At 35.3% G+C, this 25588-nt stretch overlaps 1 protein-coding gene across 1 annotated transcript in view; it reads left to right on the top strand.

Moving 5' to 3' along the window:
* The first annotated feature begins 2206 nt into the window (after nt 1–2206).
* Nucleotides 2207–25588, top strand: part of RPS6KA6 (ribosomal protein S6 kinase, 90kDa, polypeptide 6) — a 28351-nt gene continuing 4969 nt past the window's right edge. The window contains exons 1-18 of the mRNA XM_009881682.1: nt 2207–2260; nt 5833–5949; nt 9604–9685; nt 10543–10623; nt 11142–11221; nt 14034–14140; nt 14414–14451; nt 16193–16335; nt 17158–17228; nt 18472–18560; nt 19014–19078; nt 21004–21106; nt 22398–22522; nt 22811–22936; nt 23505–23594; nt 24275–24433; nt 24886–25047; nt 25446–25522. Of these exons, the coding sequence (XP_009879984.1) occupies nt 2216–2260; nt 5833–5949; nt 9604–9685; nt 10543–10623; nt 11142–11221; nt 14034–14140; nt 14414–14451; nt 16193–16335; nt 17158–17228; nt 18472–18560; nt 19014–19078; nt 21004–21106; nt 22398–22522; nt 22811–22936; nt 23505–23594; nt 24275–24433; nt 24886–25047; nt 25446–25522 (1760 nt within the window). The 5' untranslated portion in view covers nt 2207–2215. The remainder of the gene's footprint in view (nt 2261–5832; nt 5950–9603; nt 9686–10542; nt 10624–11141; nt 11222–14033; nt 14141–14413; nt 14452–16192; nt 16336–17157; nt 17229–18471; nt 18561–19013; nt 19079–21003; nt 21107–22397; nt 22523–22810; nt 22937–23504; nt 23595–24274; nt 24434–24885; nt 25048–25445; nt 25523–25588) is intronic.

The following is a 25588-nucleotide window of genomic DNA, read 5'->3' as shown; positions in this document are numbered from 1 at the left end:
AAGGTGAAATGCACACTAAGTTTACTCCAAATTAAAGCCCGTGAGCGAGGAATTGTATCGTATTTCTGAGCATCTGGAGTGGGAACCCCTTTTCTTACAGGGTTTAAATAAGTTTTTTGGACTTGGGTGGGCCTCACCTTAGTTCGCACTTGAATGTAATCTAATGATATTGTGAAAAGAAATCACATGGTGGTGAATTGTCTGAAATGAGGTTGGAGTTCGTATCTGGTCTGAACTTTGGCATTATTTCTTGATGTATCAAATTAATTCATACAATAACAAGTATAGTGGGTGTCTCATCTCTCCCAGTATCTAATTTGGAAAAAATAGCTATGCAAAAAAAAAAAGTTATGCAGCAAATTAGTTAGTAGTGTTGGTTTCTGTAGCGTATGTGAGGCTTCTGAATTCATATTAAGAGGTTAGTGATTTTTGGCCTTGAGAAATTAGGGTGGCAATGCATGATATATATGAATGATGGACATGTGTTGACTATGCCAGTACTGGGTTAAACTGATGGTTTATAGTTAAAGGGAAAAGTATGTGTGTAAATTGTGGTTAAAATAAATAGAAACTTAGAGAACAACAAAAGTAACTTTCGCTACTTTCCTTGACTTTTTTTTTTTCAGTGAGGATACAGTCCGAAAATAAGTGCCAGTATCTTGATACAAAAATTGGAGAGTTAATTTTTAAGTCATTAGTTTAGGATTTAGCTCTTAAAAGCTCTCCTTGAGTTCAAGAGCCCTAGAAGAAGCAGTGGAAGTGGTTGAGGGTTGCTTAGATGACGCAGTCGTGGTGGTATAAACCTGTCCCTTCAGCCCTACCCGTTTGCCGAGTTTTCTGTTTTGTTTTTAAATGGGGACATGGTCTAGATGGCATTTCAAGATACTTTGTAGTCCTGCATTTTACCAGTTCACATACCAATAATCATACCATGTTGTGGTATCTTAGGTATGTATTTTAGATAAATTCAGAAGTATGAGGGGAAAAAAAAATATCATTGCCTGGTCCAAGAACTTAATTGGTTCAACTTCTGTTTTCAGGAAAAAAGTAGTTTGAGTTTCCTTGTGTTATTTCTAGTTAGTATTTTGTTGCGTGACATCTAAGCCACATGAAGGTAGGGATTCTGAACAATTAACGTATAAATAAATTAGCAATTATCACTAGCAAAATCCATAATTGGCTTCACCCATTTTGTCAGGTATTTCCAGTTATTAATTAATGCTTTGCATGTTGAAACAGAGAGTGTCTTTTATATTTGTGTATTTTTTTTTCATTTCAGTTCTTTAAAAACATTGAATTATTTGATACTTAAGGAGAGCTTAAACTAAATGACTTTATAAATTAAACACTTTTTAGTGTGACTGTGGGCTTGATATCTTTTGTGTTTCAAGTGTGTGAAGGGGGGGTAGGCAAATACCTGCAAGTATTGTGCTCGTTTAAGAGTATATCATTTATTTGCTTCTGTTCAGGTGCATATATCATACTTTTTTGCCTCTGAAAGGTGTTATTTTTGAAATTGAGCCACAAATATTTTAATATACAGATCTACAGTTTCTAAAGTATTTCATTAAAGTGTGAGTATTCTGTTTGCTAGATATTTAAGTAACTTGATGCAAGCAATTTTTCAGAGGAGTCTAATTTTTTAAGGAAATGGGTAATTTTTTTTGTGCATAAGAATTCTATGGTGTGTATTCTCCATTCTACCTCATCTTGCACTTCTCCCTCTTGCCCCAAAAAGACTTGAAATCACTTTTGAATCTTTTCTCCTTAAAGTACAACCTTATTTTCAGCCACAGATTTTATGATTTGGGGTTTCTAAAACACATCTGCAACATAATTTTTGTGCATAACGGAAGGATTTTACATTAGTATTATCTTGTATGGATGGTATCTATAGCTTTTAAAGAAGGAAGTTTAAATTAATACCAATTAAATAAGTATGGAATGGCATTTACAAAGGGATAAGCTACATAATACATGGGGGAGATGCTAAATGTAACTACTAAGCAGTAGTATTTGTTTGAAACTACGTTTTTAAATTAGAGCAACAAGCACACCAATTTCCAGTTGTGTGCTCTGAAATTTAAATTAGTCTAATTATGAACTCTGCTTATTTGAAATCATTAGGTCTTAATGTTGTTTTCTTTTGTGCTTTTTTTTTTCCTTTCTCTTCTGCATTGCCTTTCCTTCCCCTTTCCAGCTAAATGGCCTTAAAATGGCAGATGAGCCTATGGAAGAAGGTGAACCATATTCCTACCATGTAAGTATATTTGATAATGTTCGCTTTAGACACTTGCTAGCATGACTTCCTTTTGAAGCAAAACTTATGCATTCCCTGCTCTTTAATAACTTTTGAACCTATGATTTTATTTGACCAGATCTGAAGAGGCTCAAAGTCTCACAGATGATTTTGAAAATTAGTACCTTGGTAGGGTCCATAAGTGCTTTGTTTGGGAAAGTTTGCCGCATGAGGCAGTGCTTTATGGAAGACAGATTCTGTGTGCTGGAAAGAGCATTTACAGATCCCTCAACCTCCAAGTGCACAGTCCAACCTTGAAACTTTTATGCGTCATGTGTTTAGTGTTGCTCTCATTACACTGTCATCTGTTCTTCCTTTGTATTTTTTTAATGTAGTTGCTGTACATTCATCTAGAAGGTACTTAATTCTTGCTATTTTAGAGCAGAATTAATTTTTACACTGACATGTTAATTTGACTTTTATGTAGAAATATCCCAGATAAACCCTATTGAGTGTGATTTTTGTCCAGTGCCTTGGTGATGTGCATATTTTGGAGATGCTGAAGATCAACGTTCTATATGCTGGCTAAGTCTTGGACTAAACTTCAGGTTCATTCTGTATGTGGTGAAATGCCTGACTTTGCATGGAAAAATTGGCCATGTTTTTTCAACACGCCCATCCATATATTTTTGAGCAGGATCATGAAAGAAAGGATCAAGTAGATCTTATTGCCAGCTACGTGCAAGCACTGTTTTGTATTGCAATAATAACTCTTTAAGTGATTTGCAGAATTAACTCTTGGGGGTAGAAACGTGGTGCTTGTACACTTCCTGGTGTGGTGTAAGTAAATAAGCCATCAGTGTCATTGTCACCTTACAGGTAGGAAAGAAAGATGAGCAATGGGTTGTCTCAATCTTTCACTGTACTTGAACCAGAAGGATGTTGCCGAGCTTGTTCGTTAGGTGCTTGGAGCTACGTACCAGCCAAGCTGTAATGAAGTAAGATGGCACAAAGCCATAACTGATTGCGGCATTTCTATCAGTGCTTTGTCTTATGCTGATTACCTCTTGTGCAAGGCAGCTCAGTGGGAGCCCGTGCCTGAGCCTTGAAATAGATTTGCTGCTCAAGCAACAGAGCACAAAATCAGATAACCAAATTTTCATTTCTAGTTTGGCTTCCATGAACTGCAAATGAAACCGACTTATATACCTGTTCAACTCTTTACCTGTTTGTTTCTTGTTGATGATGCAGAGGTAGTCTTATACTTCAGTCATGCCAATTTTTAGTACTTTAATGACGGTTAAGTAGGTGAAATTATATGGACTTCTTTTATGAAGGTAAAACACTTCATAAAAAATAACTTGTTTCATACGTCTGAAGTTATTCTTTATTTGCATAGAAAACATTTTTCTCCTCAGTTCACATGTAAAAATGCTCAGTCTCCGCAGCAACCACATGTGATGTCACGGGCTAATGACTCAAGGTGGGTGATAAACAGAAGAGCAGGTGAACTCTTAAAGATCTTTTCTCACGCAAAGGTTCACAGTGTTAAGGAATACAAATTAGGATGGTGAAGTAAAAAGGCTTCTTAGTAGAGAATTTACATCTTTTGTAGAAAGAACCAGCCATTAAGTCTGTTGTGCAACTTGGTGTATAACTAGACGACTCTGCTTTCATCTGTCGTCAGATAACTTGAAATGCTAGTGTTCTTACCTGCCTTAAATTCCAGGCATGTGTTTAAGAAAATAAATAAAAATGAAAAGATGTATGTATTTTTCATATGAATACGTATGGGCCTAGGCAACAGGATGGATGAAATGAAGTTGGGATGTATACACTGTATCATCAGTGTATGTTGGCTGGGTTTTTTGCTGAACACAGAGGGAAATAAAGTAGCTTAGAGTGTGAATTAAAGAATTAACTTTGTTATCCAGCAGCGTCTTGTGTTAAATCCTGCAGCGTCTTGTGTTAATACTTACCTTTGCATGGGAAGCAGGCGTGACAAACAGGCCTTTTCCAGAAAGAGAGTGAAATAGGAGATGTAGGGGAAGGGAAAAGACTTGTGCGATAACATCTGGAATAGAGTTTGTGAATGTAATAAGATGTTTGAGCTCTTTCTTTCCCCCTCTGGTCAAACAAAGCAATGAAGGCATAGACAGTTAATGCAGTATGGTGATTGTTGTCTCCCCCCTCACTCCCCCTTTCTTTTTAATTATTGCAGTAAGTATGTACACATTGAAATGATCAGATTTCTGCCCTGAATTTCTGTGTAAACCCACCTAGAGAATTTCATCTTGATACTTCTGTATTGAGTCTGATAATGCTGATTATAAGTTTTCATGCATGGTCTTGGGCAGCAAGACTTTCTGTAGTCAACCTGACTATAGAATGATATTCTTTCCTAAAACGAGCTGTTTCATCAAGTGATCAGGTCTTTTTCTGGTGGTGGTTGTACTTGTCATTGAGTGAGAGCAATGCAGTGTAGGTTGGTACCATGTTTGCCTGGTCTTTCTTAGTAAAGAGAAGCTTTCAAGATAAAGATCTAAAGAGAGGGTAAGGCAGACAGTTAATCATTTGGATACCCTAAGAGCAAAGTAGTGCAAATCAGATGGGATTTTCTGTTGTAACTGGGTGGTTTGCTGTGTACAAGTTCATTGGTGTTCTTGATAGGGCTGAGGGGGGCCGCTCCTCTTCTACATGCAAGCTGAGGTTGCTGTTGTAGGTCTTAGCGTGTAGTTGTAAGGGTGCTTATTTTGACATCTTGTTTTGACTCACAGAAACTTCTCTTGCACCATAAAAGCTGCAATACATCCTCTGGTCTGTTTTCATCAGGACTGTTTGTCTTTTCACAATTGTAGCTGCTGTGCCCTGCTTTGATAAAGATGACAGTTACAGGAAAAAGTCAACAGAACAGTAGATCTTTTACCTACCTCCCAATTGCCCTCAGCACTCTGAAGGAGGTCTCCACACAGGGTAGTCTTCCCATGAGCTCTGCACCCCAGAGCTGTGTTTCTTCTGTTGAATGCAAGAATTTGCAGAGTTCTTAAGATGACTCATATCTTATTTATGCTCTTCAAACGATGCATATTCCTTTAGCTACAATTGGATGACCGTATTTATTACTTGCTGTGAAAAGCAATAATTACCTAAAATGATGAAATTCATTTTAGCTTTCATTAAGACTATTTCAGGAAAGGGAAAGACGGGAAGAGTAAGCACTGGGAAAACAAAAGGCTGCTAAAAGAGAGGTGAAGCACACAAGGATCATCATAGACTTGGTTTAAAAATCTGTTTATTTATTCCTTTCATGTAAGAAAATCTGTTTGCTGTAGTTGTAATATTTGTGACAAAAGGAAATAAACGAGCATTCTTTGAGAATTTTGCTTCAGTTTAGAAATTCTATGTGCATTTATTTAGGAAAGGATGGGTGGAAAAACTTCATTTGAACAGCGTTTTTATGCCTTATTAGAATTTCAAATATTTTATTAAAAAACCAAAAAACCAAAAGAGCGGGCATTTACATGTACTTCTAACGAGAGGTGCTTAATTCAGGCCTGTTCACTGTTGTGTTTTTGTTTGCCTTGAAATAATAGGATGAAGGAAGTGTAAAAGAAATTCCTATTACACACCATGTGAAAGAAGGATGTGAGAAAGCAGATCCAGCACAGTTTGAACTACTAAAGGTTCTTGGACAGGGATCATTTGGAAAGGTAAGGTAACAAATTTTGGTTTCATCTGATGTCCACTTTGAACCTGCTTTGTTTTATTAATGTTTTCCTTCCCTTATTTCTATAATACTATGAGGTTGGGTATAAACCTAACAAATCTGAGTACAGGCTTGTGGAAATTACCCTGTTTTGGAGGAAGTTATCCATCCTGTTTTGCAGTTGGTTGATGTGGATTTTTTTTGTTGTTGTTTTTACTATAAGAAAGGCAGTGCCGTAGCAGAGTTGCTGGGAATGTTATTGACAAATTTCATTTTTTTCCCAATATTGCTTTGGTGCCAAGGGAGCAGTGCTTATAGCAGGACAAAAAGTCATATCGGAGATGGAGAGGCAACAGCCTCAGTTTCTAGGCAGAAGGGTGAGTCAGTAGCAAATTTTGGAGGTCTGCCATGGAAAGTTATGGTTTGCTTTAACTGAGCGTGTTTATGGTTCACCTGGACTGGGACCTGTAACTTCATTGCAGCAATGGCACCCACAGCAAGGGATTTTATTACCGGTTGGGTTATAGAGTTAGGGGTGGTTTTTATGCAGCAGCTCTGATGTTGGCAAGCTCTGTTTGCCTAATGCCATGGCTATTTGAAATAAAATCATGGTGGTTTTGACTGCCTCAAGACTTTATTGCAGCATCTAGTGAGGAAACACAGAATCAACAGTATCTCTGTTCCATATAGGTTGGCTCATATCATCTGTAGTTTAGGTTGATGCTTGGGGGGCGTCACCAGTGGAATGGACATTGATAGACACTTCTGGAGGAGGTGGTGATTTGTCTGTTAATGATGATACGTGACACGGTGTGAATGTTTGACTTTTCAATATGTGAAATCTGTGTTGAGGTAGATACAGAAGAATGACTGTGGTAGTTTGGAACTTGAACCAAAGTAATGATAAATAACCTGGGAAATGTGTTTCAGTTTTTTTCATTTTGCTGTATTTCTCATGTGATCTACAGCTAAAAGACGCTAAGTGAACAATTATTCAAATAGGTTATAGAAGAAATGGCAAATTGTTTGGTAAAATAATTTTTTTTGTAATGTGCCACTTGGTGTCACATTGCAGAAAGTAAATTAAAAATCAAATGTCTCAGTGACTACTTTGAAACACATTTATTAAAATGTTAATCCTAGTGTATAAGAAGCTAATTTATTTTTTAAGACCAGACTCTTAAACTAGATCTTTTGCAACACCTAAAAACCAGACAATAAGCTTTACATATGTTTCCATTTTTGTATTCTTCTGCTGGTTTTATCTGTCTCGTGGCAGGAGCAAACCTTTGCATAGAGGTGGGGGGGTGGGGTGGGGAGAAAAGAGACATTAAGAAGGCATTCTGTGAGTAAGTGATAGTTTAGAAAAAAGACTTTAAAATATTTCTTGATGTTTTACAGCTTAAGAAACATTTATTTATCTGCTAGCGTTGGTTGCCAATTCTCTCATATGCCTCTCGTCTTCAGAGACTAAAAGGCTCCATGCATTTTTTACTCCTGACTTGAGATGTCTTAAGCTACCTTAGGGTTCAGCACATCTGGTATGGACATCATAGCCCTGAATCAGACAGATTCTTACTTACAGAGTTCAGACTTCCGACAGCCTGAGGAACGTTCTGCCTCAGAATCCCACCAACTTGGTGAGATGTCTGTTTTAGAACTTTTGAAACCTGGCAGTACTTGGTTCAGGAGCCAGCTTTAAGAATTGGACAGCAACTGTTGCCCATCTGAATAGAGCTCTTTTTATCTAGTGTTTGTTGCTTTCTATTAAAAAGGAAAAACAAACAATGAAGATCAATAGCTGTTGCCTTCCTGGTGTTTGTTTTCTCTCTCCTGTTCCTATTTCCCAGGGATCTCCCTTTGGGTTTAGCAAACACGAGGTTTGTTTGCTTTGGCTACTATAGTGCTACAGCCCATCCTCTACCTGTCTTTTTTGCCATCTGTGCAGGGTTTAATACTGCTTCACAGAAATAAAGGGTGAAATCTCATTTCTGGTACTGAGTTTCTTCAGTCTTTGATAACCTTCTGAGGTTTCAGCACCCAGTCTGCTGAAAAAGGTCTTCCATTCACTTCGGTGTATCACTTAGTGCAACGTGTGCCCATCCTGCTTTTGCATTACAACTGAACAGCTGACCATTGTATCTCCTCCGCAAGATGTGGGATTATGGAGCCTTTGTCTGCAAATTCAATAGATGGTGCTTGAGTAGTTTTCAGTGGCTGCTGTTTTGGTCCCTGCTGGCTAGAATTTGTAACTTGTACATGGATTCTTTACATTATCACAAGCTGCTAGTTATTGAGTACTAAAATATTTGTACATGTTTATTAATATTTTTACTTTTACAATTGTGGATGTATTAATCTACAGATGTTTTCTTATTTGCTGGTGTTGGAATTACTCCCTTTGAGTATCAACATCATATAGAAGCAGTGCTGTAGGTCAATCATTGGGCAAAACTTAAACAAAACGCCTGATAACCTTGAAACATGATGACATTTTCCTTCTAACCAGAGCTTAAAATAAAAACAAACCCTTTCTCAACCCTGTTCAGCTTAGTCAGTGACAGTGTGTGAATTTTTGATACTAGAATGGAAAATTTGACAAGCTTATTTGATTATTTCTCAAAAATAATTTCTAAGTATTTAATAATTCCTAACAAAGAATATATGTACATAAATCTAGTGTTAGTGAAAATCTGAATAAGGTAAGATCAGAGAGGCAATTTTGGGTAGCTCTTGGCATTCTCCTGTGACTTACACATTTATTTTTTTTACAGTACAAACATTCCTCATAACTAATAATTGCTATTATAAGAAGAATATCTTAGAAACAGGAGCACATACCAAACCATTTTGTAAATTGAAAGACCTAGTAGTTAGAATATTAGTCAGGGGGAGATACGTCTATTTGTACTGCATTATTTTAGCTAATATTATGCCTTTCTTAGTGTCAAGTTATATAACATCTATCTTCAAAACTCCTCTGGAAAGAAAAAGAGTAGAAAAACCTGTTGGAGTTGCTATTCCAGAGGGAAGGGGTGCTTTGATCTTAGATGGTGAGGTTTCCTTGCTTTCATCACGCCACTCTTGCAGAATTCATTAATATAGTCTGTTACGTATTTGAGACTTGGGTCTTAAACCTCAAAAAAATTTCTTAGGAGGTGTTAGACCAGGCAGAATTGTCATTCTCCAAGAAAGTAATATAAAGAAACACATTTATCTAAGTACTTATTTGATAAGTACTTATTTAAACAGCTTGCTCTAGGAGAGAATGTATAGTTTATGACCAGTCTGAATACTTCAGAGAGCTTGGTGGTAAATGTACCTCTAGTCTGATTAAGGAAAAAACAAACAATCTTCTTTTAAAGATGTGTACTTAGGAAAGAGCAGTGAAAGCTGTCTGAAATTTATAGGCAGTTTGTAAATGCTTTGTGATAGTTGCTTGTTGGATTACAAGGCTTGCTTATGCAAAAAGACTTACTATGAATATTTGGCAACTTTTCATTTCTCAGAGTTTTTGAGGAAAGGGATGGGACTAGGGATATACTGTCTCCTTGTCTATATTAATGAAGTTAAAAGTAAAGACATAGTAATGGTTTTTAGTCAGGTTTACATAAAATATTTTTTGTAGTAATTTTAAAAGTTGTGTTTATATTCCCAGGTCTTCCTTGTACGGAAAATAATTGGTCCTGATGCTGGGCAACTTTATGCAATGAAAGTATTGAAAAAAGCTTCTTTAAAAGGTACATGTATCTTTTGCATTGGAGTTTCAGAAAATGGTTTTCACTGCACCTGTATCTCTTCAATAAGTCTTGTAAATACTTTTTAAAAATCTTTTTTTAATCTTAAATATTTTTCAGTGAGTTTATAACTCTTCTCTGAAAGTAGCTTTTCTGTAGAGTAACTTGTAAGTTCATGTTTAAGAATTATTTTAAATCTGGCCAGATAGCTTTAATTATGCAGTAAAGAGTACCCTTTCAAAGTTTAAAATTGCATTATATAATTCTGCTTAGTCTTTTCATTATGTTAAAACATTAATTTCATAGACAGTTTTCCTTTTGTCTTCTGTTAAGTTAGAACTCTACTGTGGTTAAAATTGTTAAGTTATTCCTTCTTGTTATAGGTGCCATAGGAAGCTGACTTACCGTTTTGGCTTTCAGAACACACTTTAGTGGATGCAACTTCACTGTGTGTGAATAGAGACTGTTACTAGTTGAAGAGAAAAAAGTAATCTTAAAAGAAAGAAAATATATATTCAGTATAGATAGTTAATGCAGAGGTTGAAGTTAGCTGCCTGGAAGTATAGATGTGAGTCTTTTCTTGAAAGTAATGTGGTTAATCACAAAATATTGGGATGTGTTTGGGGGGAAAAAAAAGTAGACATTAAGGAAGTTGGAGCAGGTGACAAATAGATTAGAGTTTTGCTGTCTGAAAGCATGTGTTTTGTAGGAGACTTAAAATTTTAAAACAATATAACAAGGAAAAGTATTTCTTTAGACAGCAAGGATTTTTCATATCCTAATTTCTGCTCCATTTGTATTATATCAAATATGTTTGTTTCATAATAGTCTTTTTTTCTTTTTCTTTTTTTCCCCATCAGTTCGGGATAGAGTTCGTACAAAAATGGAGAGAGATATATTAGTAGAAGTAAATCATCCCTTTATCGTCAAACTGCACTATGGTTGGTATTATTTTTTTCTGCTACAGTTTCTTTCAATACTTGAAGGCGTAGCTGATCTTGTTCTTTCTCAATTTTGTAGCGTCCATTGTAGTGCCCAAATTAGGTTCTTGCAAGTTAAAATCACAAGACTAAAAAAAGAATGTAAATATGCATGTATGTAAAAGTTTTAGATTAAGTCATTTTGATTAAAGATTTCCTGGAAAATTCTTACAAGTTCCGCAGAGATTTTTTTTTTCACTTTTCATTGAGTAAAACCACGTAATTCACATACTTGGTGTTCCCCTGTTTGACAAAGGAGAAATAAAAGAATAATACTTTAATGATCTCTTATGAGTAAGATTGTCTTCTGTGAAGAAGCAAGTAATCATTCAGTAAATTACCTCATGTGCTACTGAATTGTTTCAGTCCCTTAACAAAATTATTGTCTTTCACTGAAATTCCCAAGTTGTAAAAGCATTCAGATCTGTTTTGTAGATCATCTTTGTCACACAACTATTGATATTTTTATTTTTTTAAAGCCTTTCAGACTGAAGGGAAGCTGTATTTAATATTGGATTTTCTCAGGGGAGGAGATGTATTCACGCGATTATCCAAAGAGGTAAGTACCTAAAATTTTATCCCCACTCAGTGTTAGGCAGGTGGGCTTTTTTGTCAGTATAAGGTTGTCTCCTATAGCTGTTTCCCTCATAATTCTCGTCATAGTCAAGTTTTTAATAACTTAGTTGGGCTTCCCTTACATATTCTAGAGTATATTCTATAACCTTAAGAAACATGAATGTGTGTTGACTAGTAGCTTAAGTTTTTCTTTGATATCTACAAAGGACAGTTCTTTTGCCTAAAAATGTTTTGTTGCTTGGAAACTGAACTGAAGTAAATTAAGATTTAGCAATAAGGAAAGGGGATGTATAGTTCTCATGCTCATAGTCAGCTTAGGTGCTCCTGGAAGCCTAATCTATAAGAGGTTTCTGCTGCATTGTAAAATTTCATAATGCTGTAATACAAATCCTAATGCTTAATCTCACACAGTGTGAACATTGAGTAATTTTGAGACCACTCCCCTTCCTCTAACATTGGCACGCAACTGGAACTTCAACTTTTAATTTCTATTTTTGTTTTCTGGAGAGAGTTTCAGAGGAGGCAATATGATGCAGCCTGTTTCTATTTAAAAAAAAAACCACAAAAAGTCAGCATATATTTATTATATATTACCTTAAGTATTATGAACATGTTTATAAGACTTTTTTTTTGTCTGCAGACATTTCATAAAGATCTAAATTTTTAATGGCAATTTCTCAATGACTTCACAGTAAGAGAGCTTCTCAGTGTTTTTACCAATGTAAACACATTTTTTTTATTGCTAATGCACAGGAAAAGCCACTTTCTTAAATGAGAATACTGGGTATCTGATTTTTCGTGACATGGAGGTGCTTGTATCCCCAGTATGTAAGGCCATAAGAGTTGAGTTTTTTTGTTTCCCCCATATACTTTTTGTAAAAATAAAGCTTTACTTTAGAAACCAGCAAAACAGAAGGAAGAATTTAAAGGGGTTTTTGTTTTCCTTTTTTATAAAAAGCTGACCTTGGTAAAGCAGTGATCATGTCTAAGAATTGATGCTAGAAGGGAGGTTAAAAGCTTAAACAAACTGACTGACTTGTAAAGGGTTATTGGAACAGTAGGTAGGAAAGAGGTCAATATCTGCTTTGATATAGGATGTCTAATTATAGAGGAAATTCTCGTCCAGCAGGAAGAACTATTCTTTTGCACTAACGCAGCTGGGATTACCGAGTATGCAACATTCTTAAATAAGGCATGCAAGTCTATCCATAATAACAGTAGCTAGGTGGTGAAAGAGGTATGCGTTCCCTTTGGGAATAAAGAACTAATAATCGTCAAGTTTTCTTCCTGTTAAGTCTCTACATGTTTTTTGGAAGACTTAAGTTACCTTCTATGATGACTTTTAAAGACTTACCGTATATATAGACAAGAAAAAAAAAATCAGACCTTTTTATTTTCTGGTGGGAAGACAAGGTATTTTTAAAAGTACAAGGCAAAACAAAGACAATGGGCAATACACATGAGGGTAAATTCCCTATGGCATTTCATACTTTCCACACAAGGATTACTTTAAATTAATTGGGTTTAGTATGAGGTTATTAAAACACTTTTGCTGGTCTTTGAATTCTAATGTGGGTATGAGTTTCAGCTGTGGAAGTGAAATGAGTATATAATGAAGTTTTCATTGGTAACGTTTAATGAAGTCGACTTGCATCATGTTTAATTTGACACAGAAAGCAGTTTTAAATGAAATTATTATTGGGACGTTGTAGATTACCATTTAGCATCACTATATGCTGAGATTTGCATTTTGGCTACTCCAAGGAATAACAATACCCAAGGTTTCTTCTTGCTCTTTTGGATATAGATGAAAAACAGTATCAACACAGTTCTTTGTAAAATCAAGGTGAAACTTTGTGTAGCGGAACAGCTTTATTGTTCATACCTATCATTATGGAAATTAGGAATATTTCTGTTGCCAGTAGAACAGATTATATATGTGCAATTCAAAGTACAGGTCAAAGTACTACTAAATTGGTAAGCCCGGTTACCTTAATTTACGTCTTGTTAGCTATCTACTGTGCAGTTAAGATGGCTGTTCTAGTTCCTGGTGTTTTCAACAAATAAAGGAATAGTTCACTTAAACCTCAAATTCAATTCCAGTAATTGAAAGATTACTAGCCTGTAGAACGTGACAAGAGCCAAAGCAAGTATGATTCTTGTATGTGAAGTTAGGAACAACCTGTTGAGTATTTAGGATAGAAATGCATCTCTCAAGTGCTCTATATGCAATGTCAGTCAGTTTGTCAGTATCTCACTAGGGTTCTTCACATTTCTTTTCCTAAGAGGAGCAGAGTAGGTTCTTCAACTCCCACTGCAGATTTTCACATCATTGTTATTTTCACCAAAGTGTTGTATTTTGCATACTTTTCTCTAAATTGTATCTACCCTTTTTTTCTAAATATAGGTAATATGAATTCATAGAGATAATACAGCAGTCCTATACTAAATTTTATGATGCAGTGGAAAACAATCTGTATAGGATTGTGGCAGAAGGAGTGCTGGTGGTCAATAACATCAAATATAACCGTTAAATTCATTACCTTAAAAGTTAGCTAATGCTCTGCAGTAACTGCTGATGTTTTTGTTTAAGTTTTGCAGTTAGTTCTTTTGTGTACTTGATGATTAGCTTATATTAGTATATCATTTCTGTTAGGTGAATTCATTAATTAAGAGTTCGTAAGGTACTTCTAAAACTTACTTTGAAATTCAGGCAGACAGGAGTATTTTTTTTAGATTGCAGTTTTAAAAACTGAAGACAAGATCAGAAGGTAAATCTATACAGTTCTTATTAGGTTATGTTTACAGAGGAAGATGTGAAATTCTACCTCGCAGAACTGGCCCTTGCTTTGGATCACCTTCACAGCTTGGGAATTGTATACAGGGACCTGAAGCCAGAAAAGTAAAGTAAAATGTATTTTACCACTATTATGTGTATTTTGCTTGTTGCTTTGCATTTTCCACTATAGTGATGTAAAAAATTAAAAAAAATATTTTTGTTACACTATGTAAACAAACATAAAATGTAAAAAATATATCTGATTTTAGTGAAATAATACTGGCTTGTTAAATTAATGATAGAAGTTGGAGATCAAAACTGTTAACTATTGTGTTTTAAATGTTATGTAAACATTCCTCCTTATGTGTATTGGTGAATGTGAATTTTAATTTTCAGCATTTTGCTTGATGAAGCAGGACATATCAAGTTAACAGGTAGGTAACATTTATTAGTATAGCACTTTCTGATCATATTTCTTTATAAGCTTCTAGTTATAAGCCTAAGATATATGTAGTGATAAATGGGGTATGTGTAAGCTGGTACTTAGCTATTTAGAAATTTTTTTTTTGAGAGAGAGAATTTTTATAAAAAAATCTGTATCCCTTCCCTATATAATGATTCTTTATATAGTATTAAGTTCTTTTATTGAAGTATTTAGATAATCGGAGACTGTATCTGATGGTTTTGGTCTTTTACCCGATCCTGATGTCCGTGCAGGTTCCACTGAAGTTAGTTTTTATGTTGGCTAATATTTGCGTAGATCAAGTTGCAGCAGTATTACTGTAAAGTGCAGATCTTAGTTACTGTGGTTAAAATAGAAGAAATGTAGTTCAAAATTCAAAACCAGACATTGAGAATGTGGTTTGTTTTGTTGGGTTTTTTTTAAAGAACTTTAGTTCAGGTGGTGGTGTGTAAGTAACTAAAGCTATCCACTATTTGGGTTAGAAAGTGAGCTATATCAACACTTACTGTCAAAAGCCTTTTAGGTGAAGATAAAGAGGTCATAGACCCAGGATAAAAGTTGCTGACTGTGAGACTTTTAAAAGGGAGCAGAGGTGCTTTTGGTGTAAAAAGACCTTAGTGCACAATAAGATTTCTGAAATACTACTTTTTTTTATGTTCTGGACTATCACTTTTAATATAAAATTGCAAAAAAAACGTTCTATGAGGAACAATTAAAATGTATATATTCTAGGAAATTATATATACAAAAGACTGACTATTTGGAATACAAATTACAATGAATTTCTGAAAGTTTTAAATTGCACTTAAGGTCATACTCTTGTATTATAAATTTCATTTTATATTTTAATCTTTAGATATTGCTAATAGATTCCAAGAGAACAAGAAGTTTTTTAAACTGTCAAACACTGGATGGAATGATGGAAATCATGTTTATGCAATGCATAATTTTTAAAATTCTGTGTGATACATTTAAATCCAGTTCAATCCTAACATTCTCATTTCCTTCTGAAAGTAAAAAGAATAATTGATGGGGTTATTGGTTATCAATCATTTACCCTTTGAAAAAGGGACATTTGAGAGCCCCATCTTGAGAACTGGACTAATATCGGGGGTTTATGTATTCAATGGCATGTTCAAACGGGGGGAAAAAAAGTATTCCGGGAGTAAAGCGAGCAGATATGCAAGACTCTTTACAGAACTTGAGTCACGGTGCAGAATCATGTTGTCTTATAAACCAACATTATTTTTAGTCTGATTTTATTTATTCATCATTCAGTAATACTAGACCATGCGGACTGTGTTCTCTCTGAAACTAATTTTTACTTGTATTCATTTTTTGTGCGACTAAAGCAGGCAGTAAACAGAGAATATGAGAACTTTGGATTATTGTAAGGCTCTAAATGTGTAGTATTTAAAATATTGAGTTATTTTTAGTAGTAATACTGATGGCTAATCATCAATTTAGTATGACTTATAGAATGGTTTTGATGGTATGTAATAAACAAAATGTCTGCAGTATCTCTAGCTCCCTGCAGTTTCTTGTTTCATGTAGACCTAGGATTATCATGTAATATTCCTGAAAGCAAACAAAGAAAACCTGTCAACACTTTGATTTTGAAATACTATATACAGTATTGGTTGGTTTGGTGGTTGTTTTTTTTTTTTCTAAAGTTCTTTACTTGCTATATTCTTGTAATGCTGTTGTTATAGACTTTGGACTCAGCAAAGAATCAGTAGATCAAGAGAAGAAGGCCTATTCTTTCTGTGGTACTGTAGAATACATGGCACCTGAAGTAGTAAACAGGCGAGGGCACAACCAGAGTGCTGACTGGTGGTCCTTTGGTGTTCTCATGGTACTGTATGCTTCCTTGCTTACCTTGCTTAAGGTCACAAATACACTGCATATGTCTAAGTGAATGTGAAATAATGTAGTTAGAATAAGCTTGTCCAGATCTAATTACAAATGCTTGGGCAAGGGGAAGACAGAATTCAATAGGTGAATTGCTACTAAAATAGCAATTAATTTGAATAAAATGTCTTTTCGTCTGTTTAGCCCTGTAAGGAGTACATATCAGGAACCACAAAAATCATATATGTGTAGTTAGTAGTTTAGAACAGTGGTAGTCAGTGTAAAACTTCAGTTTGTATATTTATTTTGTGTGGTACTTAATAGTTAAAGAAAAAAACTGAACACTTGGTTTGATGGAATATTAGTTGCATTTTTGTAAGCCTGTTGAATGAATATGGGAGTGGAGTAGTGAAATAAGCCATTAACTGCTAGCACTTATGCCTGCGATGTGTTAGAGCATCAGGCTGAAATGTGCATATTGACATTATGTAAATATGAAAGTAAAGTACTGTTTTAGAATTTATTCTTCTTGCTGTTTTCATAGTACAGCAATACTGAAAACTAGGTTACAGAGGGGATTTTTATTACTTTAAAGTAGCTTATGGGTGTAAAATAGTCTTACATCATCATTACGTTACACTCACCACTGTTGTTATCATGTAAACTGCCGATGAAAACAAAATTTTACATTTGTGAAGTTTTTCAATAATCTTTTAAAAGCTCAAGATAGTATGTCTAATGTAGCAATAAGGAAGAACACAGTACTTAACACTTTGAGCAATTGGGGGAAGAAGTGTTGATTTAGATTAACATTTGTTCTTTTCAGTTTGAAATGCTTACTGGTACACTACCATTTCAAGGTAAAGATCGAAATGAAACTATGAATATGATACTGAAGTAAGTATATTTTCTTACTTTTTGGAAAGTCAGAAAATGTAACTTTTAAACATGTTTCAACAGCTTGTTATAACTTCTTGTTCTTGAAGAGCATTAAGCTAGAACAGGAACAAAAAAAGCCAAACCCTGCCCCCCCCCCCCAAGGTTTAGATCAGACTATGCAAATACTGTTAGGTATCTGCAGGAGTATAATCTTGGGAATGAACTTGTATTTTCATTGTAGGTGTATAATAAAGATTAAAAACAGTACAGTGAATTAGAACAGCATTATTTACCACTTGTGGTTATGCTGTCTTGCTACTGTTACAGCGTACCTTATTTTGTAAGCAATAGTTAATCAGGTGTTGCTTTGTGTGCATATATATGGAGAGTGCACTTACACGCTCGCATTTTTCATATTAAGTTGCCTCAGTTACAACAGAAGCTGTCTAACAAGACAAACTGGGTAAACTGGTGATTAGTAAGTGAAGTTGTTGGGCAAACATGTTCTCATCTTCATTTGTGCTTAGCTAACAAGAATTTCCTTTAGACCACGTGCAGAGCCTTGGGCCTTCTGAGGGGGTGATAGGGAAGGGGGTGAGAGAGAAGCTCTGTTCTTACCAACATATGGCAGTTTGAACTTACCCTGAGTGTGAGCTTATAGTGATATTACCTGTGAAAGTGAAATTAGATCACTAGCCTCACTTGGAGCTCTAAGTTATACTAAGTCCTGCAGAGAAGAATTTCTTCCCTTAACATAATTGTTTTCATAAGATTGGTAAATTCAGTAAGCTTTTATATGATGGCCTAATGAGATACTTCTTGAGGCTCTTGCTTCAAGAGGAATATTAGCAATCACTTCAGGGGCAAGTAACGTGGGATTTGGCGAGTCTCTTCTGGTGTTGTTTCTGGTGGAGGTATCTTGGTGATAGTGTACTGGTCACATGAAGATATCTTTGAAAATACCTATTCCTGAGGTAATTGTTTTAACCTATTTTAACCTAAAGCTTGTTTTAGGGGCTTGGATGAGGTTTGGGTTTTTTGGTCTGGTGTGGTGGGGCTTTTTTTGTTTGGTTGGGTTTTTTGTTTGTTTTTTGAAAACCGCTCATATAATGTGAATCTTAAAAGCTGATGAGTTAAACGTGTACACTCTATGAGACTTTGGAATAGCTCTTTGATACATCAAATTGTGCAATGAAGTCTATGTAGACAATTTTTAGTAAGATACATTTCTTCCTCTTACTTGTTCTCTGTTTTCCTTTAGAGCAAAACTTGGAATGCCCCAGTTCCTCAGCCCTGAAGCACAGAGTCTTCTGAGGATGTTGTTTAAAAGAAATCCATCAAATAGACTAGGTTGGTTCATTTATTTGGATCTTTGAAATAAAAGTAGTTGGGTTGAGTTGATTATTTAAACAAAGTAGTTGCTAGAGACCCTCACGCTCCAGGTGGTCAGTAAGATTTGGGTTTAGAGACCATTTCTTGTTAACTTGGATTGTGACTTTCCTGGGTTTCAGTAATGAATGGTTACTTTCTTGGGCCCGTGACTCTTAGCAGTGAGCCGAAGCTTTGACAGTGTCAGAGCAAAGAATATTGACTCTCTGTATTTATGAGCTTCTTGTACTCTGTTTGCCTCCCTGATGAGGTGTACACTACTTATTTGAGTATTTTACATCCTTGGTATATTTCTGTATTTATAATTCTCTCAAATAACCATGTCTATGCTATTTTTTAGAAATTAACTAATTTTTAGTGTAATCTTCAAAGGCTACCCAAAAGTGTTTAAGATACAGTATTTTCTTTGTTCAGGAGCTGGTTCGGATGGAGTTGAAGAAATCAAGAGACATCCTTTTTTTTCTACTGTTGACTGGAATGTAAGTACAAAATGATCTGAATGATAAAGCTGTTCTTAATTTTTTTGTGTTGTGTAGCCTTATAGGTATTTGCATCTGAATAGGGCACAATAAACACTGCAATACCACTGACTGTTACATTCTGGCTTCTGCTATAATCTTACTTGGCATCTGGAACTGTAGTATCTATGGTAGAGAGTATTAATTATATATTGTGCATTTACTTTTTAAATAATTGAGTTGCAGCATTCTAAAGCTTTAATTGTCTGTTAGAGCATTTGTAGTTGGGAGAGGATGCTGGTGTTCCCTGTGTACAAGAATCCTTCTCTTCAGTGTCTGTCTAGTGCTTCCATGCAGGGCACAAAAACTCACTGTGATTGTAATTTGCTTCGACTTCTCTCTAGTTAGCTGCTGCACATTCCTATTTTATCAGTCATATTCCATTCGCAGTTGAAATATTGACTCGGGTGCTCCGAGATGATCAGAAGTCTGTACAATTTCACGATTGCTTGCTTAAATTTTTAACAAGCACCTTGATGCTTTTACTCTGCAGTTCTCTAAGCATTTGAAATGTTTCTGAAAAATTCACAATACTAAGATGTTCTACTCTGAAAACACTCCTTTGCTATAATGCCTACAAATGGATAGACACAGTAAACAAGTTGTTGCTGTGCTGACAGAAATACCTGCACTGCCAGCCAATACTGTGCTCAATTGTTTCTTTCAAGCCTGTTGTCATTATCCTTCTCTATCTCTTGCATTTGCTTCTGAGAAGGTGATTTTTCTAGCTGTGTTTATGCAGTGTCTACCATCAGGTGCTGATTAGCAAGTAGAGTTTTCAGTAACAGCAAAACTTCGTTGTTTTATGTGAGTACACTTCATAAGAGAAGGCAGTGTTGTTTATGGCTTGATTATCTACTTTATTAAGGGACTGATATTGAGATAAATACCAGCAAGGAAGTTTGAAAGATCTGCAGTTCTAACTTTTTTTTCTTTTGGTGGCAATTTTTTTGTTATTTGACAGTGCTTTGTGTTTATTTCACTGTGGTGGTGTTGATGAGCACTTCTGTATTGTCTCACTATTTCTTTGGGATGAATTCAGGTCCCTCTTCCTTGTTTTTTGTTTAAAAAAGTTAAATACATTGCATGTTCTTGTGTAGGAAGATTAAATGAAAAGAACTGCGGGGGGAAAAAAAATGGTCTGAAAGGATGACAGAAATGCCAAGAAAATGTTCTCAGAACTTTCAGAACTTTGCATGGGGTTTCGATGTCATTTGACATGAAATTTTTTCTTCCTTAACTATAAATGGGACTTTCTGTTGATTTGAGATCACTTGGACAATGTGTTTTTTAAAGCACGTTGAGTAAAGGAGGAAAAAAAGGAGGAGCCATTGGTCTGCTTTCCCTTCCCTCCCCTGGACTTAGTTTAGTAGGTTAGGAAAAACCTGGAATAGGGCTTTGAGAATTGGCTGTTCCTTGCCAGGAGGGACATGCCTGTCACTCATGAGACGTCTTTGTCTGGGACCCAGATTAGAAAGGTAAAGCCTGTATTCCATATCTTCCCTTTGGGATGGGTTTTTCAGGGTGGTGGCAAAATAGCAGTGCACCAGGTCTGAGATGATGATAGAAGGTGTGATGCACTATGGCTGTTCCATGTTCTTCTGAGTAAGCCAAGGATGAACTAGTAATAAGTAGCAGTCTGTTGTGGTAGTTGTAAAAGTGCAGATCTGTAGGTGAGGCAGATTCAGGAGGATAAGGAAAGAGCTGGGTGTTATTTGATTTATTCGGTAACATTTCCTGTAGCATTTCAAATCAAAGGTACATGAAAGTAACTTAGTCTTCATATATATTTGTGGTTTTCTACTTGCTATATATTATTCAGTCTTTTAGAAAAACATGGAAGTTTCATTCGCTTTTAATTCTATGGCTTTGTCCTTCTACTTCAGAAACTGTTCAGAAGAGAAATTCAACCCCCATTTAAACCTGCTTCTGGAAAGCCAGAAGATACCTTCTGTTTTGATCCAGAATTCACAGCTAAAACACCAAAAGGTAATTGTGCATGCTTATAAATTGGTGAGGTTCATAGGACAAGAGGGATCAAATTAATGTTACAACAACAAGCTTACAAAGAGAAAAAAACAGTGACAAAATTAAAAGGAAAGTGTGCAACAGGGTTCCAGTACTTTGAAGGAATATGTTTTCCTCGGTGGGTTTCTGTTCTTTGAAATATTCTGCTAAACTTTTATTCACCCACAACAACAAAAAAAATTAACAGCAGAATTATGGTTTCTAGTTATGGTTTAAAGTCAGACATGCAGTGTTTGGGTGGGTGGGTGGGGGGGTGGTGTGTGTGTGTTGTTTAATACTAAAAGTAAACTAAATTTGATTCCAGCAGTGATTTATTATCATCATTAGAACTAAATCCTAAAACTAGCATTACAATAATTCTTTAATTGAGCTGTTCTCTTCACTACCAGTGCTGGATTTGACTTTACTTTTGAGAAAACAGTGATTCAAAGGTAGACAAGTGTGGGGAAAATGTAGCGTGGACTGGGGATCTGTACTAGATCAGTTGCAAAGACATCTCAAATAGTTTCAGGAAGCTTATGAAAATTTATCTTTAAAACCACTCTTAGATTATTGCGGTATGAAAATTTCCAAGTAACTGAACATGGAAATGAAGACAGTTAAGTGCAAACACTTATTGCTTACTACGCTTCAAGTTTAACTTCAGGTTTTCTTTTGTGAATATTTTTTTACTGCTGCATCCAACTTCTAAAACCACTTGTCATGTTTGTTTGGAGGTTGTCTATGGTTCTAATAGGCTACACAGAATTAGCAAGCTGTGCTTACCGTGCAATTTCAAGCAGTTAATTCAGAGGTGCACATAATATAATTTGAGGAAAATTTTGGTTCCAATTATTCAGTAGTATTACTAATTGAATATGCTTGTATTGCCTCACCTCTGCTGTGCCAGCAGCACATATACCACTGAAGCAGTAAAAACCGTGGGCACTCTTCTTTGTAGTGCAGTCCTTGAACATAAGACTATGATCTTTATTTTTCTCATGAGTAGTGTTGTTCTTCAATAAACTTCTTCCTAAAAACATGTATTCATACGTTAGTTGCTGCAGTGTTTTGCCAGTTTTAGATAAAATCCAGGAATACTTGCTTTGTACGTTATTGACAACAGATAAGTGACTAGAAGTCTTATTCAGTATCTAGCGTTGCCCTTGTTTGCTTCCCTTCCGTCAAAATGTTTCTTCCCACATATCTTCTGAATGTTAAAAATTAGCCTTGCTAGGATTTAGCCATGCTAATCAAATGTGTATGCCACTAGATTCTCCAGGAGTCCCGCCTAGCGCTAATGCACATCAGCTCTTCAAAGGATTTAGTTTTGTTGCAACTACTACTGTAGAAGATCATAAAATATCACCACTCACCAATATACTGCCAATAGTACAGGTAACATCTTATTTTGGGGGAAACTTTTTTGATATGCCAAAGATTGACCAATATTTAGCGTTTAGAGTCTGTTCTTTTTTGGCTGGGGAGACGACTATAAAATCTGCATTACTAAAATGCTTCCATGGGACTTTTTTAAATTTTAAAAAGTGAGTTGCTGTATTTCTGGAGACAATGCAAAAGAGAAAACACAGGCAAGCAGACAAAACTTTTGATGTTGGAAATAATATTATTGCAAGGAGAATCTGTTGCTTTAGATGACGGTTTGTATGTGTTTGTGTTTCAAAGCAGCTTCATGGAAACAGCGCACAGTTTACTGATGTATACGAACTGAAGGAAGATATTGGTGTTGGTTCCTACTCTGTTTGCAAGCGATGTATACACATAGCTACAAACATGGAGTTTGCTGTAAAGGTACTTTGAATAAATTTCACTGTGACAGTTCTGAAATTATTGTGTAGTAGATTTGTAAACTTAAATGTGTGAGTTTTCTAATTACTGTAGCTGTTTACGTGCTGTGAGAAATGAAAAACAGTGTTTTCTTCATTTGTTTAAATTGTGTATTAGCTTCTGTAGCTCTTTTTGTGGGTAAAATGTGGCCTTGAAGAACTGGCTGTGCAATTACAGTCTTGAAGCTTGAAAATATTGTATGATGATGAGCACACCTGAAATAAGAGACACAAGGGTGGAACTGGGCTGCAGGGAAGTAGTGATGCTTCAGACAGTCCATTGCATTTCTTTGTCCATTGGAGCAGAATAGACTGCATTAATGATACAGTTTTAACTGGTAGCAAGGATAGAGCAAGAAATGAATAAACAGTGGGATGTGGAGCTGGAAGATGAATTAGTCGTGATTAGTAAGAAGTAATGAACTCTAGAAAACTTACTCTGTTGTTGAAGTGAGACTATAAATACAAAAAAAAATCTTTATTAAATAGACGTTGTTTAGCCAAGTTGTTTTTACTGTTGCTATATTTTGCAGATAATTGACAAAAGTAAGAGGGATCCCTCAGAAGAAATTGAGATTCTCATGCGTTACGGACAACATCCAAATATCATTACTTTAAAGGATGTATGTACCTCTTTCTCCACTACCTCTTATTACATAGTAGTCAATAAATAAATATAGATGTAGGGAGTTTATTGGAATTTATTAAATTTCCTTTACATAGTAAAATAGATTAGGAGAGTAGTACATATAGCCAAGTGTTGAGTATTTCAAAATGTAACATCGTCCTGATATTAATTTTTTCAAAATGCTGTTTGGTGAACTCGAAGTGAGAAATGACGTAAAGGTTAGAAATGTCATATTTCTTCTTATTTCAAATGAGTAGCTGATGTGTTGGTAATCTGAATCTGAAAAAGCAGTTCATGTTGTCCTGTATATGCAAAGTGCCAGCAGCTAAAAATTGTCCATGGAGGGGAAGAGCAATGGGGAGTGGTAGGGCTACTCTCCTCTTACAACGGAAGTTCCTAGACTGAAAAATTTAATTCTGAGTCATGAATTAACAATCGATTACCTCAATGTCTCACAGAATGACACGTAAGCTTTCTTATACTTCATGCTTTAAGGCTCCTGAATTGGGGGATTAGATTTTTCAGTCCCTGCTGTTTGTGTTTTATGTTCATATGTGAATAGGTGAACAATCTAGTTGGTACTTTTCACATTTATCAAGATGTATAATTATAGATGACCATTTTTAATATGTGTTTTTTTTTATATATGTGTGCACTTGTTAAACTTCTCATCAGGTGTATGATGATGGTAGATTCATATACCTTGTCACTGAACTGATGAAAGGAGGAGAGCTGCTTGATCGAATTCTCAGGCAGAAGTTCTTCTCAGAACGAGAGGCTAGTGCTGTGTTATACACTATAGCCAAGACTGTGGACTACCTGCACTGCCAAGGAGTGAGTGATTTCTTCTATAACATAGCTTCCTTCACACTTCTTAGAATTAACAAATGCCTTTTGTTATGTTCTTTGGTTAGCCTATTTTTATGGCAGAAGAGAAGAAGATTTCTGAGTATTTTATGAAAAAGGTTAATAATATAAACAACTCATCCTGTTATTCTGGCAGGCCCTTTTGACTCAACTTTTACAGTTTATGAAATAGCAGATACTTGTTCTCATGCTTGTTGGCAAATGGTTATGTTAGTTCCAGTTGCATGAAAAAAGCCTACTGGCTCATATGATGCTACTTGAACTAGATTTTTTTTTTGTTACTTGAAAGTTACATAATTGTGTAGAACTATTAATAAGTATATTAATTTAAAGAATAGTTTTTATAAATTGCAAATTATATACAAATAAATGTGTGTGCAACTTCTAAATGATAGATTTTAAAATTTCTCTGTTTAAAGGTAGTGCATCGAGACCTTAAACCTAGTAATATTTTATATACGGATGATTCAAATAATGCCGATTCTATCAGGATTTGTGATTTTGGATTTGCAAAACAACTTCGAGGAGAAAATGGTCTACTTCTAACTCCGTGCTACACTGCAAACTTTGTGGCACCAGAGGTATCTTAAGCTGCCATGTGTTTTCTCTATGCTGTTTTTGATGCATCAAGTAAAACTTTTTAGCAGTGCTTAAAAAAAAAAAATAATTCTGCTAGTTTTCCATAAATATAATTATACATACTTTATAAACACTGGTGCATATGTTTATTATAAACCTGCTTTAAAAATAGTAGACTCCACTCTCAAAAATAAGATGTAAGCCTTTTGAGAATCTTAAGAGGGGTGTTCTGGGAACAAGAAATATTGTTGATAGTTACTGTAACATGTATATTGAAAAATAAATAATCAAACCTCTGAAATTATCCTGGGATTGACTTACCCTTCTATAGGCTGTGTAGTGGTTTTGGTTTGGGGTGTTTTTTTAATACGTGAAACGTCTTTAACACTTCGTTTTATAGGTTCTCATGAGACAGGGATATGATGCTGCTTGTGACATATGGAGCTTGGGTGTTCTTCTTTACACAATGTTGGCAGGGTGAGAAATATTTCTTAGCTTTTTGTTTACCTAAAATTCCAGCGTGCAGCATGAATCCACACTTTC

This window comes from Charadrius vociferus, unplaced genomic scaffold (assembly GCF_000708025.1).
Source record: "Charadrius vociferus isolate BGI_N301 unplaced genomic scaffold, ASM70802v2 scaffold472, whole genome shotgun sequence".
Classification (NCBI taxonomy): domain Eukaryota; kingdom Metazoa; phylum Chordata; class Aves; order Charadriiformes; family Charadriidae; genus Charadrius; species Charadrius vociferus.
Note: the sequence above shows the minus strand (reverse complement) of the source record. Positions and strands in the feature narration are given on the sequence as shown.